At 46.0% G+C, this 12,057-nt stretch overlaps 1 protein-coding gene across 1 annotated transcript in view; it reads left to right on the top strand.

Moving 5' to 3' along the window:
- Positions 1–1,545: 1,545 nt before the first annotated feature.
- The window catches only part of ank2a (ankyrin 2a, neuronal), a gene marked incomplete at its 5' end in the record, with an annotated part of 64,426 nt that continues 53,914 nt past the window's right edge, over positions 1,546–12,057 (top strand). Inside the window, 5 exon segments of the mRNA XM_079219249.1 lie at positions 1,546–1,671; positions 5,046–5,147; positions 10,946–11,044; positions 11,745–11,843; positions 11,957–12,055. Of these exon segments, the coding sequence (XP_079075375.1) occupies positions 1,546–1,671; positions 5,046–5,147; positions 10,946–11,044; positions 11,745–11,843; positions 11,957–12,055 (525 nt within the window).

Below are 12,057 nucleotides of genomic sequence, written 5' to 3'. Positions count from 1 at the left end.
AAACGTGCATTCTCTCTACTGGCCAGCAGGGGGCGACTCCTCTGGTTGCAAAAATATGTCAGATTGTATAGAAGTCTATGAGAAAATGTCTCTACTTCGTCTTGATTTATTCCTTCAGTAAACATTGTAAACTTGAGGTTATGGTCTCAATCTCTAGTTTCAAGTCTTCTTCAATACAGCATGATGTATGGATCATTTAGTAAATGATGGTCCACTTAGAGTCATGAAGCAGGGTATATGCTTTAGGGCGGGCTGACTGTGATTGACAGGTCGCTGCTGCTACCGGAGCCGTATACGGCGTCACTCCGGCGAATTCCAAATATCATGACTTCCCATTGGCTGAAAAAAGCCCAACATGAGACTTGAGGCTTCAAGACGTCGGTCCACAGGGCCGTTAAGAGCTAGAGGCAACAGAAATGCCCCCAATCTCGTATTCAGCACCTTTTTAAAACTATTATGGCTACTTTGTATTTCTGATACTACCACCAACACTGGAGGACACAGTGTACAACAACCGCTTTACAGTAATACTCACCTCATTTCCAATGTTTTGTCCCGCTCTCCCCCTCTAATCCACCCCTCCCCCTCCTCCTCACCCATTAACCTTTCTCTCTCCTCATGTGTCCCTCCTTTCCCTCAGGACAGAGTGCTTTTCTACAGCGGGAGAGGAGCTGTGGCTGTCAGCTGGCTTTTTGGCAAGCAGCCTCCCTAAACCCCTCCACACACACACACACACACACACACACACACACACACACACACACACACACACACACACACACACACACAAAACACTTTCCTGTGACAGTAGCTCACGTACACACATGTACACTCACACGTGCACATGCTCACACACACACACACGCTTTGAAGCCACATCTGTTCATATGGAGTAGGGTTTTCATTTACATCTGGACTGGGTCATTCCCAGTGTGTGTGTGTGTGTGTGTGTGTGTGTGTGTGTGTGTTGGGGCATGTAGGGAGTAAGCTGATGGGTCTGACTCTCATCATTCAACAACTCTTTTTAGTCATCTTCTCCTCTCTCACATTTTTGCGTACATGAGTGTGAGGGGTTGACTTTCGATTCGCACGTATGGACCTCTGGGTGATTTCTTTATTTCATTTTTTGTGTGTGTAAGAACGTGGAAATCCAGTGGCTGCTTCCCCGCTTGAAGTGGAGGGACAACGGGCGGATTCTCCTCCTGATCTTTCTCCGAGGAGAAAATAAAAAATACTGAACAGGATCATTTTTGGAGTCGATTCATGATCTTGGGGATTTTGCTTTTTATTGAGGACGAGGATTTCGTTGAACCATTTAGAACACCGGTATCAAAAGTTTTTAAAAATGTAATTTACGTTTTTTTAAATGTAATTTACGTTTTTCTAAATGTAATTTAGCAAGTTGTATTACTTTTTAAAATTCATACGGTATACCACAGTTTATTTGGGACATCCGCAAAGCTTCAGTGTAAAAGTGCAACTTTAGCACGGAGTGAAACAGGTTGGGTTTTTTTTCGAGATAGAAAGAGGTGAAAAGGTGACGTCATGGCCCACGCTGCGGCCCACCTGAAGAAAGCCCGCGAGCTCGAGGCCAATCCCGAGTACAGAGCTCTACAGAAAGCCCGGGAGAGGAGGAGACGGCAGCGAGAGAAAGCCGAGCGAAGGCGGCAGGTACAGCGTTACGATCGCTTCTTCCCATTTTTTTATTTTAACTGCACACGCTCTTGTGGGTTTAAGATTAGCGTTGATGGTCGGGCATTGTGTGTGAGAGAGGGTCTGTGGGGAGTTTGCACAGATGTGGCCGACCGTCCAGTCTGCTGCTGTTTGCTGTCCTCACCGGTGGTTTACCGTTCACTGTGGGGGAGACAGATGAGGATGGATGAGGATGGATGAGGATGGATAAGGACGACAGATGTGAGAAAAGGCTCAAGCTCAGAGGGAGGTCACATGGACCGACCTTTTGGGGAAATATTTTGAGAGGAAAGAGTATGTTAGGTATAAAATACAAGGTCATGGAGAATGAAGAAAAGAAAAGCAATGGACACGGTGGAGTCAAAGACATGTTGTTGAGTCCATTATTTCTACAAGTCTACGTTCCTTCACATACACAATACACAAGTAATTCTCTCACAACTCAAGTGGCACCCAATACTGTGCCTCAAACCCTAAAGGGACAGTTCAACCCCAAATCAAAAACTGCATATTTCCCCTCTTTATTGGTGCTATTTATAATCTCCATCGTGAGAGTGAGTTGCCTAGTTTTAGAGATATCAGCCGTTAAGATGTCTTATGCAATGGACTGTGTGCCACTCGGCTTGTGCTGCTCAAAGCGGCAAAATGCATTTGATGAACAGCAAAGTTTTCTTTCAAGAAATCATGAGCCTGTTACCGTAAAATGCAGGTTGGTCAGGCGTTGAGCCGGGGCTGGTCCAGCTACCTTCGGTGGTTGTCGGGGAGCTAGCTGCTGCACAGCAGGGAGTTTGGCTGCTGCTGCTGAGAGGACCTTGTTTTACACTGAGATCTGGGAATATTTCAAGTGAATTTTGTACCGTGTGTCTCTGCGAGTACTGCTAAATTTAGATTTGAAAAATAAATAAAAAATTAGCCGCACCGATATTTAAGCCGCACGGGTCAAAGTTGAGGAAAAAAGTAGCGGCTTATAACTGTACGGTACTCAATCAACAGACCTCGATGGGAGCAGTTTTATGCTCAAAATCATGGATGAAAATGTATTTTGGGAGCGAACGGAGGAACTAATCGTTGGTGAAAGCGATGTCTAATCTTCTCAAAAACCTTCGCGAGTGTTTGATAATAGTTAGTCTTTAGAGAGGAGATGACCTCTGAAGAGATCCAGTGGCTTAAGTTTCAGTGAAAGACTCTGCCACGCACTCCGGCCCTGTGTTTAACACCACCACTTGCCCCCAATCCAATTAACACTGTGTGTGTGTGTGTGTGTGTGTGTGTGTGTGTGTGTGTGTGTGTGTGTGTGTGTGTGCGTGTGTGCTTGAATGTCATCATGTATACTCCACTCCACGAACAGCGGCCGATCAAATCCTCTACAGATACAGAGATTACAGCTGGTTCTCAATCAACCCAATCTCATGCGTGTGTGTCTGTGTGTGTGTGTGTGTGTGTGTGTGTGTGTTGTCTTGGCAAGAGAAAGCAGAAAGCAGACGTTACGAAAAAAATATGCGCCTGCAAGTCTGTGATGATGTGCATTTGGGATTATAATGTCTTCCAAAGTACGAACCAGTATCGGCATATCTACACAGCAGACACTTGTTTTACATTCTCCTGATGATGAACAATGATTTCAGAGTGTAAGGTGATCAGGGTACTACGTTTCGGGCTCAACTTGCGTCACTCCGTCGTGACCCTTTGCCGTTCCTGGAGAGCAACCACACACACACACACACACACACACACCATGCGGCCTCCAGCCCGGCTCCAACCCAGCTGTCGTGCACCACAACCCTGGGTAGCAAAGGGGTTGTGGTCTCCACTAGAGGGACTGGGACGGTAAAAATAGTAGTAGGCAGGACTGGGCTTTGACCGAGGTATCCAAGACTGAGGAGGTTCTTATGCTGCATGGGAGAGGGTTAAAGAGGGTTAGAGGGTTAAAGAGGTGCGGCGCGGCGGCCAGAGGGAACTCACTGAGATCTGGCAGAAGGCATGGAGAAGTGTAATCGGTTGCAAGATTGATTGACGCGGCCGTACGTCAGGGGAAGTGGGCTGGAAGGCTTTTAACCTCGAGGACGCAGAGGGAGAAACTAAGAGGACCGCAGGACACCGGACAGGGAGCGAAGGAAGGCCGCCGTTTGTAGCTATCGCTGGGGAGTTGGCGGCTGATTCGGATGGTAACCATGGGCAACGCAGCGACATGTCAGGCCTGTGGATCAGATAAAACTTTAAGGGCCGCTGAGAGCGACGTCGATTTAAAGCGCTGCACTGACGCCGACGATGATGATGATGATGATTCGCTGGTAAGAGGTGTGTGTGTGTGTGTGTGTCCCATGTGAGAAGTTTGATCCTGGCACGTGGGCGGGGCTTCAGCCCAGACATGTGATGAGGACTTTGATTGTGCTGACCTCACGAGTTGACACCCATCGTGATTGAGTGGCACGTTGCCGTCTTAACGCCACTAAAAAGTGATTAAAACCTTTTCAACCACTCTTTTAAATCCATGCAGCCAGCAGTCCTTTGCAAGAGCAGAGTCACGTTTGTGGAGCACATTATCGATCCATACATTTTGTCAAGTATTATCTTTGAAATTGTTCATTATTAGTTAATATTGATCAATCAACAGAACAATAATACGTAATATTATATATCATAGTTTTTTCTTACTGTATTTGATAGTAATTTACGACATTTTTGTGACAAATAATTGATAAATCAAACCTATTTTATTTCTAGCCATTAGTGTACCAGCAGTTTTATATTATTGAACGATATTGGCTTACTTTCATTTTGTAATTTCTATTTTTAACCCTTATTTCAACTGCAATATTTTTTTTTATGACCTGCATTGATTAGCATTATTCCAAATATGTGTGTGTGTGTGTGTGTGTGTGTGTGTGTGTGTGTGTGTGTGTGTGTGTGTTTTGCAGCTGCTTTTGCAGTCTATGTGTGGCGGTTAAATTTAGAATAGCTTACTCAGACAAAGTTGTGATACAAGCAGGAAGTCTTGCTTCCATAAATCCCAAAACACTCTGAAGATATCGATATCATTTACAACAAAAACAAGCTACTTCCATCATTCTAAATTGATTTAGAATCACTTGCAAATAATGAAATTAAAGATCTGTATATGGATTGGAAATCGGTCTGTTGAAATATAAATGTTTTTTATATTGTTTTTGTAGGTGCTGCGTAAAAAAAAAAGGTGTATATCCACATTAGCTTTCATATAATAATACAGTCTGACCTCACTGTGATCTTCATACATTCCACCTCCACCAGAAACTACCAGAAGTAAACTGGAGTGAATGAAACTAAAGCATCCCTGTTCCTCATCACAGCCTCTTGTCTGTTCCTCCCTCCAGTCGGACAGTAACACCAGCTTCCTGCGGGCTGCCAGAGCGGGGAACATCGACAAGGTCCTCGACTTCCTGAAGAATGGAGTGGACATCAGCACCTGTAACCAGGTAAGGAAACCTTGATGCCGCTTCTGTTCCCGTTTATCCTCCAGCGCTCACGTTATTAGGCGACTAAACTCATTGGGGAACAATCTCGGGTCAAAAGGTCACGGGAAGATTGAGTTTTAAGCCCTTTGACTTAAGGACTTGCCCGACTTGTCAGGCAGATGAAGGCATTTTTCGTCAAAGAAAAACAAGCAGCTTTACAGTCGTTTGTCTTCTTTTCTCATTTTTTTCCCATAATTCGGCAGGAAAATAAACAATTTCACTAAAGTTAGCTTTTTACTGTGTTCGGAAGTGCTAGTAACGTACAGCACGCACCACTGAGCGAATCTAACCCTCACTCTGCTGTGTCTCTGCTGTGTCATATCAACCCCCCGCATCTACCATCACTCTAGCCCCTCGCACCACACCCTCTCTCGGCTGGATTTGACCACGTCCGCCTGACAGCTGCTCTTACCCCTCCCTCACCCAGATTCCTGAGAAGAGTGGGGGATTTGGGAGGGTGCAAAATACTTCCCTCTATATCCCCCGCCCTGTCTATGTCACTGTGATTTACGCAGTAGTCACAAGGTAGCTTAAAGCAGCACGGGGATAGTGCCTACGTGAGTCTCCTCTTATTTTGTCTCATTGCCATTGGCCTTATTTCATTCTCAGCTTAATAGCAACCATTTATACACTGGGCTGTAATTGCCCACCCATGTGTTGTCATGGGCACCAGGGGGTTTGTTTTGTGTACCAAGAGGAAAGCCTGAATATTCGGGGCTGTGATTCTACACACACACATCCACCCAGTCTTTCTCTCTCTCTCACACACACACACACACACACACACACACACACACACACACACACACACACACCCTCCCTGCAACAGGAGAGCCCTGCCCTTCACAGTATCTGTCAGATGATCACATTCGAGCCCTTTTCAAGTGCCCAAAAATGCGAGTGACATTTTCATATATATCCCAGTGATGCTCTCACTTTGTGCGTCTGTGTGTGAGTGTTTGTGTGTGAGTGTTTCAGAGAGAGAGAGAGAGAGAGAGAGAGGCCAATATCCTGTAACACAGTAGGCTTAAATGTACTGGGGAGATAAATACCACTCGGCTCACTTCACCGTTGCTCAATTTCCTCGATTAACTCGTCACTCGGCTCTCACTTAATTGGCGTTAAATTCCAAAACTGAAGGCAGACATACTCCCGAACAAGTTTCCTTGTTTCACATGCATGTAAAGGATTGTGTGTTTCTTACAACACATGCACAAGCTCAGACCAGGCTCGCGTTCCTCCTGCAGGCATGTCTGGCGGTTTGTTCGATCTCTTTTTGTGTTGTTTTGCGGCAGGTTTCCCAGATTTGATGCCATTTGAACCTTAATGGTATTTCAAGGAGAAACCAATTTCCACAACCACCAGAGTGACCGTAGGAGGCCCAGTTCATGAGTCAAAAGTCTCACGTTACCTGTGATTAGCAGCAACATCTCTCTTAAGGAAACCAGTGGATCAAAATCATGGCCGTGGAAAAGCACTCCACCCAATTACAGAGCCATTATCTGTAATAGTTCTGTCAGCATTGCAGTCGATAGAGTCGGAGCGCCTGACGAGAGCACCAACAGACATGAAATCATATCAATCTAAAATGTGCGGCCTCCTAACTGGAAGTAATCAACTAATCTGCAGTGACTTTAGTATGAAAGTTTGTACAAATTGGAGTTTTGTCAGTCAGCTGTTTCAAAATATCAGCGCAGTGTTATCACTTGGATAAAAGGATAATTAATGATTAGTTTGCAATTGGAGCTGTTTGGTAGTGCATATTTGAAGTGGGTGAACCTTTTGGTATAGATAAATAATTTTCGATGCAGATGATATTTTTCAGCTGCAAGCGACCTAGAAACTACAGTGACACCGATTTTTTTCTTTTCTGTATATATACAATTTGAAGTCTGAAGCTATTTCTTGATCTAAATTAGGTCCCCAGAGTATTCATAATAACTGCAATTTAAATAGTTTCCATCTGGATTGTTTTTTTGGGGCGTCATGATCATCATAGTATTGGAACATATTAAACGTACTACCTTCTTCTCTAAATAATTAAAAATATTCTCCTTAACTAGTCAAAATTGGGTCTCCCTTTGATAGGAGGGATAAAAACCTTTCAGATGATGGAAGCGGCCCAGATCAATTATATAACACACTCCTCTCCTTGGTGGGTTTAACAGAGATACAGGCGGCCGTAGAGGACGTGGTCTGGGATCCTCTCACTCACTCAGTTATCTACATTAAATGCATCACAGACCGGAGCTCTTGGGTAGCATTGGAGAAAGAGTTGTTCTCAAAGCAAGCTTGACTTACTCAGACAGGAAGGGGTTTACCTTATGGGATATATGTTTCATAGCTGGTGTCTAAATATGACATATCCATCAATAAACTCACATGGGGATAAAAAAGGTGAGGGAGCCTGAAGGAAAGCGGCACCGTCATGGGACTCCATAGCCGAGACACGCAGGCACGGTTGTAGTTTAGGGAGGATGAAAGCTGATGGAAAAACTGGTTGCTATAGGAATGTAAAATGGTGCACAGCTAATGCCAGACATATCAACAGCAGACTGGAAAGGGTCTATTTAGGGTCTGGCTGCCGGCCGTATGCATATTGGGTATCTTAAGAAAGGAGAGATGTTTGAGGTTTAATCGTGTTTTATCAGCATTGTTATTTTCTGTAATGTCATCAGATACGATCCAGAAAATGTATCCCCCAAAATTCATAGCAGCAGAAGTAATATCACCCAGGAATCCTGAGTGTTCGTTGCGAACTGGAGAGTCAAATCCTGGAGAGCAGAGCAGGGTGACGAGGCCGAGGGCCGGAGCCTGGCGCCGAGGGCCGGAGCCTGGCGCCGAGGGCCGGAGCCTGGCGCCGAGGGCCGGAGCCTGGCGCCGAGGGCCGGAGGCGCTGTCCAAGTTAGTGAAAGGGAAGGAGAGAAAGAGACACTCTCCCTGCGAGTGAGCGTAGTGAGATAAATAAAACACCTTCTTGACAGATAGTTTAAGTCCCCGCTTTTTCCCCCGGCAGCGGGCCTTAGTGAGCACGCAAAACGTCCCATTGTGGCGCGCGTGTTCACGTCTGCGGCCCGTTCGGTTTCCATTCCCTCACAATGAAAGACTTCCCTCTCTAATCTAGCCAAATGCTAATCCTCGATGAGTGATATTACTCTTTTAATCTGCACGCATTTACATTATTTCCTCCTTCCCCCCCTCCCAACGCTCATCCCCTCTGACATTGTGGCCTATAAAACAAAACCAAATGTACGTGACCATTTATTACCACGTGTGATTATAACAAAGGTCAGAGGTCAAAGGGACCTGAATGTTAATCTGCGTTGGATGGGGCTCAACGGCCGCCCTCCTGCCAGGAAGCACCACAAACTGCCAGGGATCACCGCGCCGGGCTGGACGTCCATTAGCTAAATGAAGCTTTCGCCTGCAGCTCAGAGGGAAAGGAGATTGGGATCAGCTCGTTGTGGGTTTTGCTCGACTCTCCTGGACGGCAGAGACGTGATTGAGGCTCGATAATAAGATCGCATCATTCTTGAGTCCAGCGTTTCAGGAGTGAAAGTTGAAACGCAACTTTTTTCGCAATGTTCAAACCTGCAGCAAAGAGATTCTTGTCTCACGTTTAGAGGTGGTTTCCTCCCTCACCCGTTGATTTATGATCCACTGGAGCGATGACAGTAGAAGCGTTGGCATTGTGACCTCACAATCCCGATGAATGTTTCTCCAAAGGGGAGAATGGCGAGCATCTCCAGCTCGGAGCGACCACGCCCATCGCCTGATGACTGTGCATTTTTTTCAAGCAGATATGTCAAAAATGTTCTGGTTAAAGATGTTCAAATGTGAGGATAAACAAATAAATGATATTCTAATTTGAGGATTTGCTGTTTCTACCGCTGGTCTATGTTGTCATAAATTACAATAGTAATTGTAAATTGTGACTTGATAAAACAAACTAAAAACGGATAGATTGATATATATATATTTTTTCTCTATGATTTCATTTGAAACTGTCATGTTCATTTTGCCCTAAAGTTCTTAATTGAATGGGAAAAAAACTAAATACTTTTCATTTGTAAAGTATTTAACCGACACAGGAGTAATGATAATTATATTTATTATATATTTTTATTGAATTACCAGAGAACATGCTATATCGAGATATGGAAAGACCTATACGGTGATCCAAGTCTTATATATGTTCTTGCATTAACACATATATGTGATGGTGGCTCTTACCCTTTTAAAGACCCACTTGACCAAACTTTGGCCTCTGAAGAATGCCCACTTTTTCTTTTTTTTCTTTCTTTTTGAAAGGTTGACATTTTCAGCAGCTTCTAAATGTGATCTATGCCTGTGTGTATGTGTGTTGTGTTCTACATATCCTCCGTGACTGTGCAGAAACACAACACCCCTTTTGGCTGTTTGGCATTTGGCAACTGAGAGGGAGGGAGTGTGTGTTAACTTATTTGTGTGCATGAATGCGTGTTGTACGTTCACAAGGGAGGGAAGGAGGCAATGATAGAGGTGTAAGCAACATAACGGCTCCTCGTTTACATCAGTGCCAGGAGAGCTTTCAGAGCCAGGAGGCACAGTTCCTCTCTGTAACCCATCTGATTGAGTCTGCAAGGGGGAGACGAAGCCAGACAGACCCAGAAGCTTGGATCTAAACCCAGAGAGGGTTGGGGGGAGGAGGGGTGTGGGGTGCGAGAGGAAGGAGGAAGAGGGATGGTTGGAGCTCCATCACTTCTAAATCCATCTTAAAGCACTATTCAAAAAGGTGATAGAAAAAAAAGAAGCAAAGAAAGACTTCGGAAGGGAACCGACAACGGTTTTAGGTACTCCCTTAGTGTCAGAGAGACACGACGCAGAATGGACGAAGACGAGGACGAGGTGAACCATCCTTCTCTCTCTCTCTCTCTCTCTCTCTGTGTGTGTGTGTGGGGGGGGGGTGTGTGTTCATGCGTGTCCGTCTCAGAGGAAATGTGTTTCTGCATGCGTCTGCGTATGAATACGTCAGCTGTGCTGCGGCCGGTGAAGCGTGTGCGCTCCACTCTGCTGCTCCCCGCCGTGGAGCTCAGGTCCTGATGGATCAGAGAGGCCCTTTTCATGCAAACCGGCCTAGAGGGGGGAAAAAAAAAAAAATCTGCTGTATTTTCTCTAACTGATCCTGCTTCTAGAGTACTTCTCTGGGTGCCTGTGGCTCAGCTGTCCTTCAATCAGACGGTTCGATCACCCGCCGCCGCTACTCCATGTGTCCTTGGGCAAAACACTTGTCTGCCCAAATTGCTCCCGCAGGCTGTGCCGTCTGGGTGTGAATGTTGGATGCAGGACCTGATGGGCGTGGAAGCCTCTGCCATCAGGGTGTGAACGGGTGACGGATGACATGTTGTGTGAAAAGCACTTTGAGTGGCCGGAAGACTCGAAAAGTTCAAGTCCATTTACCATTCTGGTGTTTAAGTGGCTGGATGGTGGATCTGCCAAAGCATTTTAGAAATGCAAATCATCCCACTTTTATCAACATGTTATATTTATTTAAATGTGCTTATTTCACACACGATAAAATAATAAAATAATCTGATCCTTGTGTTGTTCCCACTGCATGTTCCGATGTGATGTGACGACATGGTAGCATCTGTAGAACGCAGTGTAATTCCACACCTCCATGCAGGCTCCTCAAACGTATACAGCCTGGTGCCACTCGGGCCCCGTTTGGCTCCTGGAAAGCCTGACGTTGGTGTTGTCCTCCTTGCCCTTCTCTCCAGAACGGCCTGAACGCGCTGCACCTGGCGGCCAAGGAGGGACACATGGACTTAGTGGAGGAGCTGTTGGAGAGAGGAGCGCCCGTCAACTCTCCCACCAAGGTACACGTCCACGTCGCCTTAATTATCGGCAGGTTCGCGGATACGAACGGATCGCAGTGGGATCTTTAGCCCCTACATGGGGGAGGGAAGATGTGGGAAAACAAATGAAAAGAAAGAAAGGAAGACGGGGTGGTAGTGAGAGCTGGGTGACAAGTAATATATGGTGGCGCCAGTTCTACATGAATCACTGCCTCTCTCTTGAGCCGTGAAACTCGATTCTCACGGGGCGGCGGTGGGCCTGAGGGGGGTTTAAAGAGGGGTAAAGTTACGTTGCATTTTTGGAAACTTTCATACACTCACGATTTTTAATTTACGTCGACGCTAGAAGAGCATTTTGAATCAGTTTCGTCAAAGTCACCGTGCATCCCCCTTGATCTGGATGTTGTGTCTTTACTGGGAAGGATGAGAGCGAGAGTGTGAGTGGTAAGCTGCTCGGATGTCTAATGGGTCCAGCTTAACAACTACAGCAACACTAAACAGCCGCGAATGAATCTGACACCCCGCTGTCTGCCCATGTCCTTGGATTGACATGAATGTGGCCTTTGGTATTAACCAGTCAGTACGTCTTGAAAATGAAAACGGATGTGTATTAGCAAATGTGTATTCGATGTTTGAGCAGCTCTAAGGCCTTTATACCCACGCGGGACGCTCACTCGCCCGGTGGCGTCAACCACCTCTCTCTCTCTCTCTCTCTCTGCAGAAAGGAAACACCGCCCTCCACATCGCCGCATTGGCCGGACAGAAAGAAGTAGTCCAACTGCTGGTGAAGAGAGGAGGCGACGTCAACTCTCAGTCACAGGTGAGAAAGCGTTGCATTCGAAAATGTGCGTCGCGCCAACCAAAACCCCCGCAGCATACGATCGTGCATTATGTGCACGTGCGAGTACGGCCTGTGTGCGTTTGCCTCCACAGAACGGCTTCACGCCGCTCTACATGGCCGCCCAGGAGAATCACCTGGAGGTGGTGCGATACATGTTGGAAAATGACGGGAACCAAAGCATTGCAACGGAGGT

This window comes from Taurulus bubalis (assembly GCF_910589615.1).
Source record: "Taurulus bubalis genome assembly, chromosome: 6".
In the NCBI taxonomy this organism is placed as follows: Eukaryota; Metazoa; Chordata; class Actinopteri; order Perciformes; family Cottidae; genus Taurulus; species Taurulus bubalis.
This window is presented reverse-complemented; position numbering and strand designations above follow the sequence as displayed.